Here is a 22,668-nt window from a genome sequence, read left to right as displayed (position 1 = left end):
AATCAGCAAATCCTGGGCTGGGAATCTGCAGAATTTGGGCTGGAAGGAACCCAGTGGATCACTGAGAGCAGCTCCTGGTGCTGCACAGACCACACCTAAACCTGGCTCTGTTTGCCTCCTAAACCTGGTTCTGATCCCCACCTAAACCTGGTTCTGATACTGAACCTGGTTCTGATCCCCACCTAAACCTGGTTCTGATCCCCACCTAAACCTGGTTCTGATACTGAACCTGGTTCTGATCCCCACCTAAACCTGGTTCTGATACTGAACCTGGTTCCGATCCCCACCTAAACCTGGTTTTGGTACTAAACCCTGGTTCTGATCCCTACCTAAACCTGGTTCTGATACTAACCCTGGTTCTGATGCCCACCTAAACCTGGTTCTGATACTAAACCTGGCTCTGATCCCCCCCCCAAAATCTGGTTCTGATGCCCAACTAAACTTGGTTCTGATACTGAACCCTGGTTCTGATCCCCCCAAACCTGGTTCTAGTCCCTACCTAAACCTGGTTCTGATGCCCACCTAACCCTGGCTCTGATGCCCACCTAAACCTGGTTCTGATACTGAACCTGGTTCTGATACTGAACCTGGTTCTGATCCTTCCTAAACCTGGTTCTGATGCCCACCTAACCCTGGTTTTGGTACTAAACCCTGGTTCTGATGCCCACCTAACCCTGAACTGGGAGCACTGGGGTGGGCTGGGAATGCTGGACTGGGAGCACTGGGCTAAACTGGGGGCACCGTGCCTCAGTTTCCCCCATGACCCACCTGCTGGGCGGGGCCGCAGCTGGAGCTGCACACTCACTATTTGTCTGTTTTTCTCCTCATTCCTTGGGTTGTTTTTCTTTTTTTGGTCTTTTTTTTTTTAATTCCCCCAAAAATTCCAGCCCATCCCACAACCGCTGGCAGCACAAGTTTCCCTCTGTCCTAAAATCGCAGAGTTTTTTTTCCTTTTTTTTTTTTTTAATTTTTTTTTTTTCGAAAGCTCAGCCCGGCTGGTGGCAGTGTCACCCGGAGGACGTGGCAACCCAAAACGCACCTAAATCCACCCAAAATCCGCCCAAAACCCAAACCAAACCCCCCACCCCAAACCCCAAAACTCTTTTTTCCACCCCCCACTCCTGACTGTCCCCACAGGTATCTGCGTGGTTCGTTCTTTGGGGTAAATGCACATTTTTTTCACCCAGTTTTCCCCCCAAAAAGTGGAAAAATCCCATTTTCAGCGCCCCCCAAACACCCGAACCCCCCCCCAAAAAAAATTCCTGCACCCACCTCCTCTTTTTCCTGTGTTTTTACCACTTTGCCTGTTTTTTTCCCGAAATTTTGCCTCCCCCCACCCTCCAAAACCACATTTATTTTTAGCAGCCAATTGAAGATGAAGGAGGAGGGAAAAAATACTGAAAAAAGAGGAAAGAAAAAAGGGGAAAAAAACCCGGGATTTTGTCAAAGAGTCACCTTCGAGCTGCAGCGATGTGGGGTGTGAGGAACCCGGGCGTGCTCCTGGCGCTGCTCCTGCTCCCAGGTAAATCCCCCCCCCCCCCCCCCCGAAAAATTGGGATTTATCCCAAAAATCCCCAGATTTTGGGGCAATATTGGGCCGTTTTGGGGCTCGGATTGGGATCAGAATTTGGGATTTGAAGAATCCCAGTGGTTCCCTTTTGAATGTCCGGTTGTGGGGGGGGATTTTGGGATAAAACCAAATTTGGTCATTGCCCCCGGCCAAAATTTATTTTGTTGTTTTTCTTTTTTTTTTTTTTTTGAGGGTGAAAACACCAAAATTTTGGATTTAGGGTGGGTTTAAGGGAAGGGGAATGTGTAAGAGGAACTAAAAGCCGGCTTTAATGGAAAATCTTATTTTGAATGGGGGATTTTTTGTGGGGAAAAAAAAAAAAAGACAAAAAAAAAGGGGGAATTTCCACCCTTTGCGGGTCGGGGGAAACTGAGGCACGGTGGCGAGGATGTGTTTGGGGTGCTGGGGGGGTTCTTTTTTGGGGTTCTCTCCCCCCGCCCTTCCTCCGCAGGGCTCGGCGAGGGCTTCAGCCTCGACGCGCGGCGGGCGCGGATTTTCCGGGGGCCACCGGAATCCCAGTTTGGCTACCGGGTGCTGCAGCGGGGGGGAGATGGGGACAAGTGGTGAGAGACCCCCCCCCCACCCCCGGGGGGACGGGGAAACTGAGGCAGGAACGGGGAAACTGAGGCAGGAAAAGGGAAATTGAGGGGGGAAGGGGAAACTGAGGCGGGAAAGGGAAATTGAGGCAGGATGGGGGAAACTGAGGCAGGAAAAGGGAAATTGAGGCGGGAAAGGGGAAATTGAGGTAGGAAGAGGGAAAATGAGGTGGGAAAGGGGAAACTGAAGTGGGAAGGGGGAAACTGAGGGGGGGAAAGGGGAAACTGAGGCAGGAAGGGGGAAACTTGTGGGAAAGGGGAAACTGAGGTGGGAAAAGGGAAACTGAGGCAAGAAGGGGAAAATGAGGAAGGAAAGGGGAAAATGAGGCGGGAAAGGGGAAACTGAGGCAGGAAGGGGGAAACTGAGGGGGGAAAGGGAAATTAAGGCAGGAAAAGGGAAATGGAGGTAGGAAGGGGGAAACTGAGGCGGGAAGGGGGAAACTGAGGCAGGATGGGGGAAACTGAGGCAGGAAAAGGGAAATTGAGGGGGTAAGGGGAAATTGAGGCGGGGAAGGGGGAAACTGAGGCAGGGAAGGGGGAAACTGAGGTAGGAAAGGGAAATTGAGGCAGGAAAGGGGAAATTGAGGTGGGAAAAGGGAAACGGAGGGGGGAAAGGGGAAACTGAGGCGGGAAAGGGAAATTGAGGCGGGAAAGGGGAAATTGAGGGAGGAAGGGGGAAAATGAGGTGGGAAAGGGGAAACGGAAGCGGGAAGGGGGAAACTGAGGGGGGAAAGGGGAAATTGAGGAGGGGAAGAGTGAAACTGAGGGTGGGTGGGGGGGAAAACTGAGTCAGAAAAGGGAAGGAGAGAGGGAGAAACTGGAGAAGAGAGGAGGGGGGAAACTGAGGCAGGGAAGCCAAAAAGTGTGGTGGGAAAGAGAAACTGAGGCAGGGAGGGGAGGAGCAGGAGGCTGGACAGATGGACGGACGGACGAAGCAGCGCGTGGGTGGCACAGCCTGGCACGGTGCCCCCCAAAAACGTGGCTGGGGGAGGGGAGGGGTGGGGTGGTGACATCCCCGATGTCCCCTCTGTGTCCCCCCAGGCTGCTGGTGGGGGCCCCGTGGGACGGGGACGGCCGAGGTGACATCTACAAGTGCGACGTGGGACCCCAAAACTCCTCCTGTGCCAAGGCCAACCTCGGTACTGGGCAGGGGCGGGGGGTGGTTTGGAGGGGTGTGACAGTGAGATTTGGGGGTTTTGGGGGTGCTGACCCCCCCAAAACCCCAAAATTTTGTGTTTTTGTCCCCAAGGGGCCGCAGTTCCGTGGCTCAGGAGCAGCGCCGGCCACCTGGGGATGACGCTGGTGGAGTCCAAGGATGGGGGGTTTGTGGTGAGCGGAGGGAAACTGAGGCAGGAGAGGGTGGGGAGGGGAGATGATGTCACCACCACCTCTTGTCACCGCTACCCTGTCCCCCCCAAAAAAAAGGCGTGCGCCCCGCTTTGGTCCCAGGAATGTGGCACCTCCACGTTCAGCTCCGGCCGCTGCGTCCGGCTCGACGAGGAGCTCCGGCCCGTGGGCACCATCGCGCCCACAGCCCAGCGTGAGTGGGGTGGCACCCGCCGGCACGCCCTGGCACGTGCCACCCCCCGGTGTCACCGTGTCCCCTGCCAGGTTGTTCTACCTACATGGACATCGTCCTGGTTCTGGATGGCTCCAACAGCATCTACCCCTGGGAGGAGGTGCAGGCCTTCCTTGGCAACGTCCTGGCGCGCTTCTTCATCGGCCCCGGGCAGACCCAGGTCGGGGCCTGGCACCTTGGTGGCACCACTGCGGTGTCCCCAAGGCTGGGCTGGTGTCCCCAGGGGAAGGGGGCTGTCTCCAGGGCAGTGCTGTTGTCCCTGGGGTGGTGCCAGGCTTGGGGTCGTTGTCCTTGGGGTGATGGCAGCCTTGGGGTGACAGCATTGTCGCTGGGGTGGTGGCATTGTCCCTGGGGTGGTGACATTGTCCCTGGGGTGATGGCATTGTCACTGGGGTGATGGCATTGTCCCTGGGGTGGTGGCATTGTCCCTGGGGTGATGGCATTGTCACTGGGGTGATGGCATTGTCACTGGGGTGATGGCATTGTCCCTTGGGGTGATGGCATTGTCACGGGGGTGGTGGCATTGTCACTGGGGTAATGGCATCGTCACTGGGGTGATGCCCTGGGGTTTGAGGGATGTCCCTGTGGACTTTGGGGATTTCCTGTGGGTTTGGGGATTCCCTGGGTGGGTTTGGGGGTTCCCTGCAGATTTCGGGAGGTTTCGGGGCTCCCTCTGGCTCTGACTGTCCCCGTTGCAGGTGGGGGTGCTGCAGTACGGGGAGCAGCCGGTGCAGGAGTGGGCGCTGGGGCAGCACCCCACGGCCCAGCGGCTGCTGGAGGCCGCGCGGAACCTGACGCGGCAGGAGGGGAAGGAGACCAGGACGGCCATGGCCATCAGGGAGGCATGGTGGGCTCTGGGGAGGGGCACGGGGCACAGCTGGGGCTGGGGGTCAGAGCTGGGATTGGGGGCCAGGCTGGGGTCGGGATTTGAATAAGGATTGGGTTTGGAATTGGTATCAGGCTTGGGATGAAGTCAGGATTTGGATAAGGATCAGGTTTGGAATTGGTATCAAGCTTGGGATGAAGTCACGGTTGGGGTTAGGATCGGGGTCAGAGTTGGATTTAGGGTCTAGGTTGGAATGGGGATTTGAATAAATATCGGGATTGGAATTGGTGTCAGCCTTGGGATCAAGTCAGGGTTGGGGTTGGGAGAGGGAGTGGGGCTGGGATGAGGATCAGAGTTGGGACTAGCTTCTGGATTGATTGGGGTTGGGATTGATATCAGGCTTGGGATCAAGTCAGGATTTGAATTGAGGTTGGGGTTGGGGTTAGGATTGGGGTCAGAGTTGGATTTAGGGTCTAGGTTGGGATGGGGATTTGAGTAACGATTGGGATTGGAATGGGTATCAGGTTTGGGATGAAGTCAGGATTTGGACTGGGCATGGGGCACAACTGGGGCTGGGATTGGGTTCAGGATTGGGATTGGGGTCAGAGTTGGATTTAGGGTCTAGGTTGGGGTTGGGATTTGAGTAAGGATTGGGATTGGAATGGGTATCAGGCTTGGGATCAAGTCGGGATTTGGACTGGGGCTGGGGTTGGGGTTGGGGTCAGGGCTGGAGCTGAGATCAGGATCAGGACTGGGAAGACTTTAGGATGGGCACGGCCAGGGGCTGATTCTCCAGCCACATCCCCGCAGCACCCAGTCCTTCAGCCCGGCGCGGGGCGGGCGCCCGGGGGCCGCGCGGCTGCTGCTGGTGGTGACGGACGGGGAGTCCCACGACGGCGACGAGCTGCCCGCGGCGCTGGCCGAGTGCGACCGCCGCAACGTCACCCGCTACGCCATCGCCGTGAGGGCCCTGCCAGCCATCCCCACCGCCCCTGCCTTCCCCTGGAGCTCCTGCTCACCCCCCGTCCCTCCCTCAGGTGCTGGGGCATTACCTGCGGCGCCAGCAGGATCCCGAGGATTTCATCCGGGAGATCAAATCCATCGCCAGCGATCCCGATGAGAAATATTTCTTCAATGTCACGGATGAGGCCGCCCTCAACGACATCGTGGACGCTCTGGGAGATCGGATCTTCAGCCTGGAAGGTGCTGCTTGGAGGCTGGGGTGTGGGAAGGGCTGGAAGCACGGCTGGAGGAGCTGAGCCTCCTTCCTCCCGCGCTCAGGCACCCACGGCGACAACGAGAGCGCCTTCGAGCTGGAGATGTCCCAGATCGGCTTTTCCATCCACCACCTCGAGGTGAGCCTGTCCCTGTCGAGTCAGAAATGACACAAATCAGGAGGATGAGTCCTCTTTGTTAGGACACTCATTAATTTTTATATTCTAGTTCGCTGCTGGTGGACCTGGTTTGTCCTTTAATCAAAACACCTTTGGCTGATTAAGAAGCCACCCTCTGGTGATCAACCTTGCTGTAAACATCACCTGGCACACCTTAACATGATCCCAAAAAATAGGAACAGCAAGTTAAGATAAAAATTATTATAATTATTATATAATTGTTATTATAATTATTTTCTCTGAGCTTCTCACAGCCACCTTTGGTAATCAAATTACCAAAGCCACCCTTTGGTGATCAACCTTGCTGTAAACATCACCTGGCACACCTTAACATGATCCCAAATATATTTCACTTGTTATAATATAGATTTTTATAATATATATAATTGTTATAATAGATATAATTGTTATAATATATATATTATTATATAATTGCCACCCCTTGGTGATCAACCTGACTGTAAACATCACCTAGCACACCTTAACACGATCCCAAACACCAAGTGCAACAACTTAACAATTATATAGTAATTCTATAATTATAGATTATAATTGTTAAGAATTAATTATAAAAAATAATTCTTGTCTCATTATAATGGCTATAATTATTTTCTCTGAGCTTCTCACAGCCTTTCCCAGAAGGAAACTTTCCCTTTCCCTGGGAGATTTGCCTGTTCCCTAAAGGAAAACAACCCTGAGCCCATCCCATCCCGGCGGGGTGGCAGGGTGACAGCTTGGGGACACTGAGGCACGGCGGTGACGTTTCCCACCCATCCCGGCAGGACGGGATCCTCTTCGGGATGGTCGGAGCCCACGGCTGGCAGGGGGGTGTGCTGGAGGAGAGGCGGCGGGGCCGCGTGGTTCCAGCCCGGGAGGCGTTCCAGGAGGAATTCCCGCCGCAGCTGAAGGACCACGCGGCCTACCTGGGTACGGGCGTGTCCCCGGTGGAGCGGGCACCGCGTCCTGCTGAGATTTGGGGTCAGGCAGGGATGTTCCGTGGGCTGGAGGACAGGGGCGGAGTGGGGTTGCTTCGTGGGATGGATACTGGGGGGTACTGGGGATGCAGAAATGCTCCATGTGCCAGGGATGCTCCATGGAAAAGATATTTGGGGTGCTAGGTGATGCAGAAATATCCTGTAAATTTGGGGTGCCCTGGGGATGCTTTGTGGGATGGATATTGGGGGGCTTGGTGATACAGAAATGTCCTGTAAATTTGGGGTGCCCTGGGGATGCTTCATGGGATGGATACTGGGGGGGACTGGGGATGCAGAAATGCTCCATGTCCTGGATATTTGGGGTGCCCTAGGGATGCTCCATGTCCTGTAAATTTGGGGTGCCCTGGGAATGCTTTGTGGGATGGATATTGGGGGGGTACTGGGGATGCAGAAATGCTCCATGTGCCAGGGATGCTCCGTGGAAAGGATATTTGGGGTGCTAGGTGATGCAGAAATATCCTGTAAATTTGGGGTGCTTGGTGATACAGAAATATCCTGTAAATTTGGGGTGCCCTTGGGATGCTTCGTGGGATGGATATTTGGGATCCTTGGTGATACAGAAATGCTCCATGTGCCAGGGATGCTCCGTGGAAGGGATATTTGGGGTTCTTGGTGATGCAGAAATATCCTGTAAATTTGGGGTGCCCTGGGGATGCTCCATGGAAAGGATATTTGGGATCCTTGGTGATGCAGAAATATCCTGTAAATTTGGGGTGCCCCGAGGACACTTCAGGGGTGCCCCACACCTGGATATTTGGGGTGCCCTGGGGACACTCTAGGGATGCTCCAAACCTGGATATTTGGGGTGCCTAGAGATGCTCCAGGCTGCCCCACAGCTGGCTATTTGGGGTGCCCCAAGGACGTTGCAGGGCTGCCCCACAGCTGGCTATTTGGGGAGCCCCAGGAACACCCCGTCTCCTGGGGCTGTGCCTCCCTCTGAGCCCGTTTTTCCCCCGCAGGGTACTCGGTGTCCTCGCTGCAGCTCCCGGGGGGGCAGCGCCTGTTGGTGGCCGGTGCCCCCCGCTTCCAGCACAAGGGCAAGGTCGTCCTCTTCCAGCTGGACCCCACGGGCGGCGTGACGGTGGCCCAGGCGCTGGAGGGGGACCAGGTGAGGGGTGCCGGGGGGAGTTTGGGCCCCCTACCCCTCCCCACCTCAGCCTCACAGCCCCTTGCACCCCCAGATCGGCTCCTACTTCGGCAGCGAGGTGCTGGCCCTGGACCTGGAGGGAGATGGGGACAGCGAGCTGCTGCTGGTGGCAGCACCCACCTACCTGGGGGGCCAGAGCAGGGAGATGGGCAGGGTCTATGTGTACCGTGTGGGGCAGGTGAGGGGGCAGGTGTGGCCCTGGGGGTGTGGGGCAGGTGAGGGGCAGGGGACTGGGATGCACTGGGGTGTACTGGGACGCACTGGGATGCACTGGGGCACACTGGGGCAGGGGATTGGGATGCACTGGGATGCACTGGGGCAGGGCATTGGGATGCACTGGGGCGTACTGGGGCGCACTGGGATGCACTGGGATGCACTGGGGTACACTGGGATGCACTGGGACGCACTGGGGCATGGGACTGGGATGCACTGTGATGCACTGGGGTACACTGGGATGCACTGGGGCGCACTGGGGCACACTGGGGCAGGGGACTGGGATGCACTGGGATGCACTGGGATGCACTGGGATGCACTGGGACGCAGAGGGACCGAGGCCATTTGAGGCGATCCAGGGGAACACAGCGGCACTGAGGGGGCTTTGGGTGGGGGGGGTCCCCACCCCATGGGGGTACCGAGGGACCCCCTCCCTCCACACCCCCAGGACCGCCTGAGCCCCGCGGGGTCGCTGCTCCCCGAGCCGAGCCCGCAGGATTCCCGGTTCGGTTCCGCCCTGGGCGCGGTGCCCGAGCTGGGCCAGGACGGGCTGGCCGGGGCCGTGGTGGGGGCTCCGCTGGAGGATGAGCACCGAGGGGCTCTCTACGTGTTCCACACAGCCCCAGGCTCGCTCCTGCCCCGCTGCAAGCAGGTGAGTGCAGCCAAAACCTGTTGGGAATTGATCCGTGGAGAATTCGCCAAGCCCTGCCGGGTTCCTTAAAACCAGAGGTGTTGGAACTCACAATGTCCCTCAGACATTTTTGGAGGTTCCAGGCCTTGGTCAGAAGCATTTGAGACCCTGGCAAGCAGCTGAAAACAGCTGTGATTTTGAGTTTGAGCCATGGAATGAGTTACCAACTTTGAAGGTGGAACAAGCGGTCACAGAGGGTTAGATGGTATAGTAGAAGTAGCTACAAAATAGAGGGGAAAATTTTTAGTGTTGTACAGGGGGGTTTTAACACCTGTACAGGGGGGTTTTTACTTTGTACAGGGGGGTCAGAGGTTCTAAGATGGAGGAAAGTGGGCCTGATCCTGTTCTTCCTCCTTCTTCTTCCTTACCTCCGTGTTTTGGTGATGCTGGCACTCATGGATTGGTTTAGTGTAGAAAAGCACCTTGTAACATGGATAGTAGGTATTGGGGAAAATCTGTAATCATTTAACACGTAATATATCATATAAAAGAGAGCAGCAGCCCTGGGTAGGGAGTCAGAGTGTGTGTGTGCCTCTGCCTGAGCTGCTGAGCAAACCACAGCAGCCCAAGAAGAAAATCTTTTAGATAATTAGCAATAAACTGCCTTTAGACTGAGCAACAAGAGGCTGCAAAGCTTTTCTTTGGAAGCTCAGGTTGGAGGAGAGACTTTACCACCACATGGAACCCCTGAACTAATCCCGGGGTTCTCACACAGGGTTTTGGGGCACGTTGCAAAATTTTGGTGGGGCCTCAGGGACGGTAGGATGATGATTAGAGCTAAGCAGTAGCTGTAAGATTTGTCAGCAGGAAAATTGTACAAGAAGTAGAAAGAAAGAATTATGACATCTATATTGTCTCACCCTTCACGTGGGACTAAAACCAGGAGTTTTTACAACAGCTCTGTGGGTCAGAAAAGGGGGATTTTGTTTTAATCCAGCAAAAACTGCCGTTCCCAGCGCATCGAGGCAGCGGCGCTGGGCTGGAGCCTCCGGTACTTCGGGATCAGCGTGGACGGACGGGTGGACATGGACGGGGACGGGCTGGTGGACGTGGCCGTGGGGGCACAGGGGGCGGCCGTGCTGCTGCGGTGAGTGGGGGTCGGGGGGTCGGGGACAGGGACACCCCGGGATCGGGGACGTGGAGAGGGGACAGGGACATGGAAAAGGGACAGGGACATGGAGAGGGGACAGGGACATGGAGAGGGGACAGGGACATGGAAAAGGGACAGGGACACCCTGGGATCAGGGACATGGAGAGGGGACAGGGACACCCTGGGATCAGGGACATGGAGAGGGGACAGGGACACCCCTGGGTCAAAGACAGGGACACCCCGGGATCAGGGACATGGAAAAGGGACAGGGACACAGAGAGGGGACAGGGACACCTCGGGTCAGGGATATAGAGAGGGGACAGGGACACCCTGGGATCAGGGACATGGAGAAGGGACAGGGACAGCCCCGGATCAGGGACAAGGAGAGGGGACAGGGACATGGAGAGGGGACAGGGACTCCCCCGTATCAGGGACATGGAGGGGGGACAGGGACACCTCGGGTCAGGGATGTGGAAAAGGGACAGGGACATGGAGAGGGGACAGGGACACCCCAGGATCAGGGACATGGAAAATGGACAGGGACACCCCAGGATCAGGGACATGGAGAGGGGACAGGGACACCCCGGGGAATAGGGACATGGAGAGGGGACAGGGACATGGAAAAGGGACAGGGACATGGAAAAGGGACAAGGACACGCCGGGAATAGGGACATGGAGAGGGGACAGGGACACCCTGGAATCAGGGACATGGAAAAGGGACAGGGACACCCCAGGATCAGGGACATGGAGAGGGGACAGGGACACCTCAGGATCAGGGACATGGAAAAGGGACAGGGACATGGGGAGGGGACAGGGACACCTCGGGACAGGGACATGGAAAATGGACAGGGACACCCCCGGATCAGGGACATGGAGAGGGGACAGGGACATGGACGAGGGACAGGGACACCCTGGGATCAGGGACATGGAAAATGGAGAGGGACACCCCAGGATCAGGGACATGGAGGGGGGACAGAGACATCCCAGGATCAGGGACAGGGACACCCCCGGATCAGGGACGTGGAAAAGAGACAGGAGACATAGAGAAGGACAGGGACACCCTGGGGACAGGGACATGTGGGCCATGGGGACATTCAGGGGGAAAGGGACCCTGTGCCTCAGTTTCCTCTTGTGAGAACCTGGGATGCTCCCGGGATCCTCCCAGGGCTCTCCATTCACAGAGCCCCGGAATCACTGGGTTGGAAGAGACCTCCAAGACCATCGAGCCCAACCCAGCCCTAACACCAACTCCAGGGAGTAAAGAGGAGTCCCAGAGGAGAAAGAGACACAGGGTCTGGTGGTGGGGGATTTTAAACCCAGGGGGGGCAGAGGAGAGGGGGCACAACCACAGGGATACAACTGATGAGAGGGGAAAAGGGAGGAGGAGGAGGAGGAGAGGTGTGCAGAACAACCCGTGTGATACAAACAAACCACTTAATGCAACACAAAAACTGCTCCGTGCAAAATCCCAGCACGCGATAATAACGAAATAAATGACCCCACGCTGAGCTGCCGGGTGTGACTGTGTCCCTCAGGTCCCGCTGGATTGTCCGGGTGTCCGCAGGGGTGTCGGTGGAGCCGGCGGCCGTCAGTGTCACCCGGCGGAACTGCCACCGCAGCGGCTCCGGCGCCGTCTGCCTCCGCGCCAGGATCTGCTTCCGCGGCCGGAGCCGCGCGCGGAGCGGCCCCGGGGACGTGGATCTGGGTGAGTGAGGGCTGTGGGGGGATGCAGGGTGCTGGGAGTGTCCTTGGAGCAGCCCAGAGCATCCCACAGGGTCCTGCAGCATCCTTGGAGCATCCCAAAGGCTCCTGGAGCATCCCAAAGGGTTCTGGAGCAGCCCAAAGCATCCCAAAGGCTCCTGCAGCATCCCAGAGCAGTCCAAAGGGTCCTGGAGCATCCCAAAGGGTCCTGCAGCATCCCAGAGCAGCCCAAAGGCTCCTGGAGGATCCCAGAGCAGCCCAAAGGGTCCTGGAGGATCCCAAAGGGTCCTGGAGCATTCTTGGAGCATCCCAAAGGCTCCTGGAGGATCCCAGAGCAGCCCAAAGGGTCCTGGAGCATCCTTGGAGCATCCCAAAGGGTCCTGGAGGATCCCAGAGCAGCCCAAAGGGTCCTGGAGCATCCTTGGAGCATCCCAAAGGCTCCTGCAGCATCCCAGAGAAGCCCAAAGGGTCCTGGAGCATCCCAGAGCAGCCCAAAGGATCCTGGAGCATCCCAAAGGGTTCTGGAGCATCCCAAAGTGTTCCAGAGCATCCCAGAGCATCCCTTGAAACATCCCAAAGGGTTATGGAGCATCCCAAAGGGTCCTGGAGCATCCCTGGAGCATCCCAGAGCATTCCAAAGGGTCCTGGATCACGCTTGGAGAATCCTGCAGTGTCCCTTGAATATCAACAGATCAAAGATGCTTCTATGGAGCCCCACTGGAGCATCCCACGACATCCTGGACCTCTTAGGCTTCTCTAGAACCCCGCTAGAGCATCCCACAACATCCTGGAGCTTCTGAAACTTCCCTGGAGTCCCACTGGTGCAACCCAGCGTGTCCCTGGAGCATTCCTGGACTTCCCTGGAGTCCCACTGGTGCAACCCAGCGTGTCCCTGGAGCATTCCTGGACTTCCCTGGAGTCCCACTGGTGCAACCCAGCGTGTCCCTGGAGCCTCCCAGAACATCCTGGAGCCTTTGAAACATCCCTGGAGCCCCACTGGAGCATCCCCCAACATCCTGGAACTTCTGAAACTTCCCTGGAGCCCCACTGGAGCATCCTCCGACATCCTGGAACTTCTGAAACTTCCCTGGAGCCCCACTGGAGCATCCCCCGACATCCTGGAGGTTCTGAAACTTCCCTGGAGCCCCACTGGAGCATCCCCCGACATCCTGGAGGTTCTGAAACTTCCCTGGTGTCCCACCGGTGCAACCCAGCGTGTCCCTGGAGCATTCCCAGACTTCCCTGGAGTCCCACTGGTGCATCCCACGACATCCTGGAACTTCTGAAACTTCCCTGGTGTCCCACCGGTGCAACCCAGCATGTCCCTGGAGCATCTCTGGACTTCCCTGGAGTCCCACCGGTGCAACCCAGCGTGTCCCTGGAGCATTCCCGGACTTCCCCGGAGTCCCTCCCCCCGGAGCATCCACTCGCGCAGGTATCCCGGTCCCTGACCGCCCCCTTTCCCGCAGATCTCCGGTACAACGTGTCCCTGGAGGAGGAGCGGATCCCGGGATCCCGAGCCGCCTTTGACTCGGGCGGCCGCCGGCTGCTGCAGCGCCGCACGGAGCTGCGGCTGGGCGGGCAGAGCTGCACCCGCGTCCCCTTCCACGTCCTGGTCAGCCCCGGGCTCATCCCACCCTCATCCCACCCCCCTTCCCGGGCTCCGGCCGGGACGGAGCTGATGGAACCCCCGAATTGTGCAGGACACCTCGGATTACCTGCGGCCCCTCAGCCTCAGCCTCACCTGGGCGCTGGATGCGGCTGCGAGGGCGGTGCTGGATGAGGCGTCTCCCACCAGCGTCCGCAAACTGGTGTGTGCTGGGAGGGTACTGGGAGGTTCCCTGGGCGCCGGGATTACCCCCGGGACGCTGGGATCACCCCCGGGGCACCGGGATTGGGCACCGGGATCACCCCCGAGGCACCGGGATTGGGCACTGGGATCACCTCCGTGCACCAGGATTGCCCCCGGGGCACCGGGATCACCCCAGAACACTGGGATCACCCCCGGGGCACTGGGATTGGGCACTGGGATCACCCCAGAACACTGGGATCACCCCCAGGGCACCGGGATTGGGCACTGGGATCACCTCCGGGCACCGGGATCAGCCCCGAGGTGGTGGGATTGGGCACCGGGATCACCCCTGAACACTGGGATCAGCCCCGGGGCACCGGGATTGGGCACTGGGATCACCCCCGGGGCACTGGGATCACCCCCGGGGCACTGGGATTGGGCACTGGGATCATCTCCGGGCAACTGGGATCACCCCTGGGCACCGAGATCACCCCTGGGCACCGGGATCACCCCAGAACACTGGGATCACCCCCAGGGCACTGGGATTGGGCACTGGGATCACCCCCAGGGCACCGGGATTGGGCACTGGGATCACCCCAGAACACTGGGATCACCCCCAGGGCACTGGGATTGGGCACTGGGATCACCCCAGAACACTGGGATCACCCCCGGGGCACTGGGATTGGGCACTGGGATCACCCCAGAATACCAGGATCGCTCTCTGGGCACCGGGATTGGGCACTGGGATCACCCCTGGGCACCAGGATCACCCCTGGGGTGCTGGGATCGGGCACCGGGATCACCCCTGGACACCGGGATCACCCCCGGCTCCTTGCAGATCCCGTTTTTCAAAGATTGCGGGGACGACGACGAGTGCGTCGCCGACCTGGTGCTCAAGGCCACCACGGACATCGTGGGCTCCAGGTACCCCTGGTGTCCCCCCAGCGTCCTCACGGTGTCCCCGGGATCCCAGGAACCCCCTGTGACCCCCCTGTGACCCCCCTGTGACCCCCCTGGCCTCCAGGCACAGCCCCCACGTCGTGCGGAAGGGCCGGAGGCGGATGCTGGTGGAGGTGGAGCTGGAGAACCGGGGGGAGAACGCCTACAACGCCAGCCTGTGGCTGCACCTGCCCGGGAACCTGCACTTCTCCAGCCTCGTGCTCCAGGTACAGCCTGGGGGGAGCCCAAATCCCTGAGGAGCACCTCAAAATCCATGAGGAACCCCACCAAACCCTCCCAGCAAGTCCCTGAGGAGCTCCTCCAAACTGTTCCACCAAGTCCCTTAGGAACCCCTCCAAACTGTCCCTCCAAATCCCTGAGGAACCCCTTCAAATTCTCCCACCAAATCCCTGAGGAGTTCCTGCAAAATGTCCCACCAAAACTCTGAAGAACCCCTCCAAATTCTCCACCAAGTTCCTGAGGAGCTCCTGCAAAATGTTCCACCAAGTCCCTGAGGAACCCCTCCAAATTCTCCACCAAATCCCTGAGGAACACCTCCAAATCCCTGAGGAACCCCTCAAAATCCTGAGGAACCCCTTCAAATTCTCCCACCAAATCCCTGAGGAACCCCTGCAAATCCCTGAGGAGCTCCTGCAAAATGTCCCACCAAATCCCTGAGGAACCTCTCCAAATTCTCCACCAAGTCCCTGAGGAACCCTTCCAAATTCTCCACCAAATCCCTGAGGAGCCTCTCCAAACTGTCCCACCAGGGTGAAGATGGAGACCCAGGTCTTTGGAGAACCTCTGGGTCATTCTTGTCCCAACCCATTGCAGGTGGGATGGGTTGGAGTCCCTTGGGTCCCCAAACCCATTCCACAGGGGATGGGGGTGTTATGTGGGGTCCCCAACCTCTCCCAGGTGGGACAAGGGTCTCCATGGTGTCCCCAACCTCTCAAAGTGGGGGACAAGGGTCTCCATGGTGTCCCCAACCTCTCAAGGTGGGACAAGGGTCTCCATGGTGTCCCCAACCTCTCAAGGTGGGACAAGGGGGTCCATGGTGTCCCCAACCTCTCCCAGGGGTGGGACAAGGGGCTCCATGGTGTCCCCAACCTCTCCCAGGTGGGACAAGGAGCTCCATGGTGTCCCCAACCTCTCCCAGGGGTGGGACAAGGGGCTCCATGGTGTCCCCAGCTCCTCCCAGGTGGGTGACCACGTTCTGTTGGTCCCCTGTGACCCCCAGAACCCCACAGTGGGGGTTCCATCGCTGCCACCTCGCCGTGTCCCCAGTGTCCCCGTGGTGTCCCCCCGGCAGGATCCCAGCTCGGTCAAGCTGGAGTGCTCAGCCCTGGGGGGACACCGCCGGCGCTGCAGCGTGGGCTACCCCGTCTTCCGCTCACAGGCCAAGGTAGGACCCCCGAGAGACCCCCCGGGACCCCCCAAATTTCCCCTCACGCCCCTCTGAGACCCCCCACCCCACCCCACCAGGTGTCCTTCACCCTGGAGCTGGAGTTCAGCTGCTCCGTCCTGCTGGACCGCGCCGAGGTCACGCTCAGGGCCACCAGGTAGGGGGGAGAATGGGGGGCTGAGACCCCCGGGGGGGGTGGGGGGGCCTGGCTGGAATTTGGGGACACTCCCGAGTGTCCCCTCCCCACCCCCCAACCAGTGACAGCGCCGAGGCCACGCCAGAGGACAACACGGTCAAGGTGTCGGTGCCCGTCCGCTACGAGGCCAACCTGTTCCTGTCCAGGTGGGGCTGGGGGGGCGGGGGGGGCACATCGTGATGGGGTGACCCCCCCCCCCCACCGTGTGCCCCCCACCCCCAAAAAACACCGACCTGCAGAGTGGGGGGGACACATTGTGATGGGTGTGACCCCCACCCCAAAAAATCGACCTGTAGAGTGGGGGGGCTCAAGGAGGGGGATGTGAACCCCCCCTGTGTGCCCCAAAAAACCGATCTGCAGAGTTGGGGGGGGTCACGCCCCATCTGTGTGCCCCCCACCCCAAAAAACACTGACCTGCAGGGTAGGGGTCTCAGGGAGGGGGATGTGACCCCCTCAAAGTGGGGGGGTCAAGGAGGGGATGTGACCCCCAGAATTGGGGGTCTCAGGGAGGGGATGTGACCCCCAGAGTTTGGGGGTCAAGGAGGGGATGTGACCCCCAAAAAAAGGGTGTCAAGGAGGGGATGTGACCCCCAGAATTGGGGGTCTCAGGGAGGGGATGTGACCCCCTCAAAGTGGGGGGGTCAAGGAGGGGATGTAACCCCCAAAGTGGGGGTCTCAGGGAGGGGATGTGCCCCCCAAAAATGGGGGTGTCAAGGAGGGGATGTAACCCCCAAAGTGGGGGTGTCAAGGAGGGGCTGTGACCCCCTCAAAGGGGGGGTCTCAGGAGGGGCTGTGACCCAAAAAATGGGGGTCTCAGGAGGGGCTGTGACCCCCCCGTGCCCCCCCAGTGCCACCAGCCCCCATCGCTACGAGCTGCCCCCCCCGGGCACCTCCACCCCCAGCCCCGAGTTCATCACCAGGCTCAAGGTGAGAGGATGAGGAAGGTGATGGGGGGTCTCAGGAATTTGGGGGGACCCCCCCTGACTCACAGTGTCCCCCCAAAATCCAGGTGCAGAATTTGGGGTGCTTCCCCCTGCAGAATGTCACCCTGCGCGTGGCCCTGCCAGCGCTGGCTGTCACCCGGGTCCTGGCGGAGAACGTGAGTCTGGGGATCTGCTCTTCAAAATTCACTTTGTTGTGCCCAAAATTCACTTTATTGTGCCCAAAATTCACTTTATTGTGTCCAAAATACATTTATTGTGTCCAAAATGCACTTTATTATATCCAAAATTCAGTTTGGATGCAAAATTGGTATCCAAAATGCACTTTGTATATCCCAAATTCAGTTTATTGTATCCAAAATTCAGTTTATTGTGTCCAAAATCCATTTATTGTGTCCAAAATTCAGTTTATTTTGTCCAAAATTCAGTTTATTATATACAAAATGCACTTTATTATGTCCAAAATGCACTTTGTATATCCAAAATTCACTTTATTGTATCCAAGGTGCAGTTTATTGCTTTTGTTTGTCTACATTCAGAAATATTCAGGTTCTAGATGCAAATAGCTTCAGGTTCTAAATTTTTTTTTAAAATTGCATTCTAGATTAAAAATTATATATTCAATTCTGGATTCAATAAATCTTCAATTCTGGATTCAATAAATCTTCAATTTTGGATTCAATAAATCTGAATACTGGATTTAAAAAAATCTTCAATTCTGGATTCAATAAATCTTCAATTCTGGATTAAAAAAAAACCTTAAATCTTTAATTCTGGATTTAATAAATCATCAATTTTGGATTTTAAAAAATCTTCAATTTTGGAGTCAATACATCTTCAATTCTGGATTAAAAACAACCTTAAATCTTTAATTCTGGATTTAATAAATCATCAATTTTGGATTTAAAAAAAATCTTCAATTCCGGATTCAGGAATCTCCAGGTTCCACATTCCAGGATTTTTTCCTGTTTTTCTCCCCAAATTTCCCCCGGTGCCCTCTGACCCCTCCCGTGCCCCCCAGGCCACCTGCGGGCTGAGCCCCCCCGATGGGGGCACCCCCAAAGTGCCCCTGGTGCCCCCCGAGGATCCGCGGCACAGCGAGAGGCTGGTAGGGATGGGGGTCCCCCCGGAATTTGGGGGGTCCCTCTGGAATTTGGGGGATCCCCAGGATTTGGGGGATCCCCCTGGGATTTGGGGCTGTTTTGGGGGGTCCCCCTGGGATTTGGGGGTTCAGGGGGTATCCGGCTGGGAGGGATGGCAATGCCCCCAGATTTGGGGATCCCCCTGGGATTTGGGGGGGTTTTGGGGGGTCCCCATCATTCCTGGGGGTGCAGGGGTGATCAGGCTGGGAGGGATGGCAGTGCCCCCAGATTTGGGGATCCCCCTGGGATTTGGGGCTGTTTTGGGTGGTCCCCCTGGGATTTGGGGGTTCAGGGGTGATCAGGCTGGGAGGGATGGCAGTGCCCCCAGATTTGGGGGGCCCCCCGTAATTTCCTGGGGGTTTGGAGGGGTTTAGGGGGGGATCCCCACCCCCAGCCCAGTGATTTTGGGGGTTCAGGGGGGGATCCCCAGTGGGGTGATTTTGGGGGTCCCCAGCCGGGTGATTTTGGGGGTTCGGGGGGGGATCCCCAGTGGGGTGATTTTGGGGGATCCCCAGTGGGGTGATTTTGGGGGTTCAGGGGGAGGATCCCCAGCCCCAGCTTGGTGATTTTGGGGGTCCCCAGCCGGGTGATTTTGGGGTTCGGGGGAGGATCCCCAGCCGGGTGATTTTGGGGAACCCCAGCCGCTGATTTTGGGGGTTCAGGGAAGGATCCCCAGCCCCAGCCCGGTGATTTTGGGGGTTCAGGGCGGGGAATCCCCAGTGGGGTGATTTTGGGGGATCCCCAGTGGGGTGATTTTGGGGTTCGGGGGGGATCCCCAGCCGGGTGATTTTAGGGGTTCAGGGGGGGACCCCAGCCGGGTGATTTTGGGGGTTCGGGGGGGGATCCTCAGCCGGGTGATTTTGGGGGTTATGGGGGACCCCAGCCGGGTGATTTTGGGGTTCGGGGGGGATCCCTAGCTGGGTGATTTTCGGGGGACCCCCAGCAGGGTGATTTTGGGGATTCAGGGGGGGATCCCCACCCGGTTGATTTTGGGGGACCCCAGCCGGTTGATTTTGGGGGACCCCAGCCGGGTGATTTTGGGGATTCAGGGGAGGATCCTCAGCCGGGTGATTTTGGGGGATCCCCAGTGGGGTGATTTTGGGGGACCCCCAGCCGGGTGATTTCGGGGAACCCCAGCCGGTTGATTTTGGGGGATCCCAGCCGGGTGATTTCGGGGTTCGGGGGGGCTCCCCAAATCTCTGCCCCCCAGGACTGCTCCAACTCTCGCTGCCGGGAGCTGCGCTGTGCCCTGGCGGGGCTGGAGCGCGGCGCGGCCGCGGCCGTCGAGCTCCGGCGGAGCCTCCGCGGGGCCGCCCTGGGCCCGGTGAGCGCGGGGGGCTCCGGGGGGCTCCGGGGGGCTCCGGGCAACCGGACCCCCCCCAAATTCCGGGAAAAAAATCTCTCGTGGTTTTATTTAATTTTATTATTTTTATTTAATTTTATTATTTCATTTAATTTTACTATTGTTTTATTTAATTTTACTTTTGTTTTATTTAATTTTACTATTGTTTTATTTAATTTTATCATTATTTAATGTTATTGTTGAATGTCATAATTATTTAATTATATTTTTATTATTTATTTTTATTAATTTTATTATCATTTAATGTTATTATTAAATTTTGTTATTATTGAATTATATTATTTAATGTTTATTATTTAATTTTATTATTTTCCTTATTGTTTAATTTCATTATTGTTTCATTTAATTTTACTATTGTTTTATTATTATTTAATGTTATTAATAAATTTTATTATTATTTAATGACATTATTTTTAGTTTTATTTTTAAATTTTATTATTTTAATTATTATTTAGTTTTATTATTATTTAATGTTAATAAGTTTTAATATTATTTAATTCTATTATTTAATTTTTATTATTTTATTTTATTACCTTTCATTTCATTTCATTATTCTTTTATTTCATTATATCCATTTATTTCATTTTACTATTCTTTTATTTCACTTTATCATTCTTTTTTCCTCTTCCATTATCCTTTTATTTCATTCTGTCCCTCAATTCCTGTTTTTTTTTCCCTCCTTTTCCCCATTCCAGGTGAAATTCCGGAGCCTGAGGCTCGTCAGCAGCGTCTGCCTGGGGGTGGTGGGGGAGCTGCTGCTGCTGGAGGAGGGGGCGCAGTGCCGGGAGGTGGGACCCCAAATTCCATCCTCACCCTCGTCTTCCTCCCCAAATTCTGTTTCTTCTCCCCAAATTCCATTTCCCCTCCTCAAATTCCGTTTCCCCATCCCAAATTCCCCATTTTCACCCCAATTTCCCCCCAAATTCCCTATTTTCCCCCCAAATTCCCCATTTCATCCCCACCATTCCAGTTTTTCCCCCAAATTCCCAGTTTTTCCCCCCAAATCCCCCACTTTCCCCCTGAAATTCCCACTTTTCCCCCAAATTCCCCATTTTTCCCCTGAAATTCCGTTTTTTCCCCCAAAATTCCCAATTTTTCCCCCCAAATTCCCCATTTTTCCTGCAAAATTCCCCATTTTTCCCCTGAAATTCCCCATTTTTCCCCTGAAATTCCCCTTTTTTCCCCTGAAATTCCCAATTTTCCCCCCGAAATTCCCCATTTTCCCCCCGAAATTCCCCATTTTCCCCCTGAAATTCCCCATTTTCCCCCTGAAATTCCCCATTTTCCCCCTGAAATTCCCTATTTCCCCCCCGAAATTCTCAATTTTCCCCCGAATTCCCGTTCTTTTCCCAGCTGGAGCTGGAGCTGCTCCGGGCCCGGCCGGTGCCGGTGTCCCTGTGGATCCTGGGGGGCAGCGCCCTGGGGGGGCTCCTGCTGCTGGCCCTGCTCAGCCTCGGCCTCTGGAGGGTGAGGGGACACCGGGGTGGCACTGGGGGGACACCGGGGGTGGCACTGGGGGGGATGATGTCACTATGGGGTGACACCTTGGGGTGACAATGGGGGGTACACGGTGGCATTTCCCATCTCCCATTCCCGTTCCCACTTCCCACTCCCCATTCCCCATTCCCATTCCTATTTCCCATCTCCCATTCCCATTTCCCATCCCCACTCCCATTCCCCATTCCCATTTCCCATTCCCATTTCCCATTCCCCAATCCCATTCCCCATCCCCATTCCCCATTCCCATTTCCCATCTCCCAATCCCATTTCCCACTCCCATTCCCATTTCCCTTTCCCATTTCCATTTCCCATCTGCCATTCCCATTCCCCATCCCCATTTCCTGTTCCCATTCCCATTTCCATTTCCCATTCTCATTCCTGTTCCCATTCCCATTTCCCTTTCCCATTTCCCTTTCCCATCCCCATTTCCCATCCCCATTTCCCATTCCTATTTCCCATCTCCCATTCCCGTTCCCATTCCCCATCCCCACTCCCCATTCCCATTCCCCATTCCCATTTCCCTTTCCCATCCCCATTTCCCATTCCCATTCCTGTTCCCATTCCCATTTCCCATCCCCACTCCCCATTCCCATTCCCATTTCCATTTCCCATTCCCTTTCCTATTCCCATTTCCCATTTCCATTCCCCATTCCCCATTCCTGTTCCCATTCCCATTTCCCATTCCCATTTCCCATTCCCATTCCCATTTCCCATTTCCCATCCCCATTCCCATCCCCATTTCCTCTCCAGATGGGATTTTTCTCCCGCCCGAAGCCCCCCCGGGAGGAGGAGGAGGAGGAGGAGGAGGAGGATGAAGAGCGCTGAGGTGGCCGAGGACGTCCCAGCCCCTCCCCCCGGGACATTCCGGGATTTGGGATTGGGGAAGGGACGAGGGAACGACGCTGGAGCCCCGAGGATGGAGCTGGGAGTGGGAAAAGTGGGAATGAACTGGAAAATCAATCAATAAAATAAAATAAAATAAAAAATATAAAATAAATGAAATAAAAATAAAAATTAAAAAATATATAAAATAAATGAAAAAAATTAAAATATATATAAAATAAATAAAACTAAATAAAGTAATTAAAATAAAATAAATAATAAAAATAAAATAAAAAAATAAACTGAATTTAATAAAAAGAAAAAATATAAAATACAACAGATAAATATAAATAAAAACAAAAAAACCCCAATAAAATAAATAAAAATAATAAGATAAAATAAAAATATAAAATATAAAATAAAATTTAAAAATAAAAATTTTAATAAAATAAATAACATAAAATTGTAAAAAATTTAGAATAAAAATTTAAAAATAATAAAATAAAAGTAAAATATAAAAGATAAAAGATAAAATAAATAGTATTAAAAATAAAATAAAAATTTAAAAAAATTAAAATAAAATAAAGTAAAATAAAATACAATAAAAAATAAAAATAATAAAATAAAGTAAAATAAAATAAAATAAAGCTCCAGCCTGGGGAGCTGCTGGGTCCTGCATCCCTGTGGACAGGGGAGCAGGAATGATTCTGAATCCAGGGAAAAAAAACCAAAAAAAACTCTGGAATGACCCCAAATGTAACCGAGA

The 22,668-nt window shown here is 55.3% G+C and overlaps 1 protein-coding gene across 2 annotated transcripts; it reads left to right on the top strand.

Moving 5' to 3' along the window:
• Positions 1–680: 680 nt before the first annotated feature.
• ITGA10 (integrin subunit alpha 10) lies at positions 681–22,073 on the top strand. Of its 2 annotated transcripts, XM_041721140.2 has the most exons (30): positions 681–1,522; positions 2,022–2,133; positions 3,208–3,305; positions 3,416–3,495; positions 3,592–3,706; positions 3,778–3,905; positions 4,444–4,592; positions 5,382–5,532; positions 5,609–5,774; positions 5,853–5,926; positions 6,748–6,892; positions 7,920–8,068; positions 8,142–8,285; positions 8,769–8,972; positions 9,968–10,098; positions 11,637–11,806; positions 13,272–13,417; positions 13,506–13,613; positions 14,433–14,518; positions 14,619–14,760; positions 15,846–15,938; positions 16,019–16,095; positions 16,197–16,280; positions 16,983–17,061; positions 17,144–17,233; positions 18,097–18,183; positions 19,428–19,541; positions 20,276–20,368; positions 20,934–21,047; positions 21,831–22,073. In XM_041721140.2, exons 1-30 carry the CDS (start codon positions 1,471–1,473, stop codon positions 21,903–21,905), a joined length of 3,456 nt encoding a protein of 1,151 aa, XP_041577074.2. In that variant the 5' UTR covers positions 681–1,470; the 3' UTR covers positions 21,906–22,073. The 2 variants fall into 2 exon arrangements, 1 of the variants encoding a protein (XP_041577074.2); XR_012051906.1 differs by lacking the exons at positions 16,983–17,061; positions 20,276–20,368; positions 20,934–21,047; positions 21,831–22,073.
• The last annotated feature ends 595 nt before the right edge of the window (positions 22,074–22,668 follow it).

This window comes from Taeniopygia guttata, chromosome 25 (assembly GCF_048771995.1).
Source record: "Taeniopygia guttata chromosome 25, bTaeGut7.mat, whole genome shotgun sequence".
Lineage (NCBI taxonomy): Eukaryota > Metazoa > Chordata > Aves > Passeriformes > Estrildidae > Taeniopygia > Taeniopygia guttata.
The sequence above is the reverse complement of the archived record's forward strand: the minus strand, read 5'-3'. Positions and strand labels throughout refer to the sequence as shown.

Excerpts from the sequence above, each read along its gene's own strand:
- ITGA10 (XM_041721140.2), top strand. The coding sequence starts at position 1,471 with ATGTGGGGTGTGAGGAACCCGGGCGTGCTCCTGGCGCTGCTCCTGCTC. Across the intron at positions 4,593-5,381 it reads ATGGCCATCAGGGAGGCATG|CACCCAGTCCTTCAGCCCGG; the intron begins GTGGGCTCTGGG and ends ACATCCCCGCAG. Across the intron at positions 15,939-16,018 it reads TCTTCCGCTCACAGGCCAAG|GTGTCCTTCACCCTGGAGCT; the intron begins GTAGGACCCCCG and ends CCACCCCACCAG.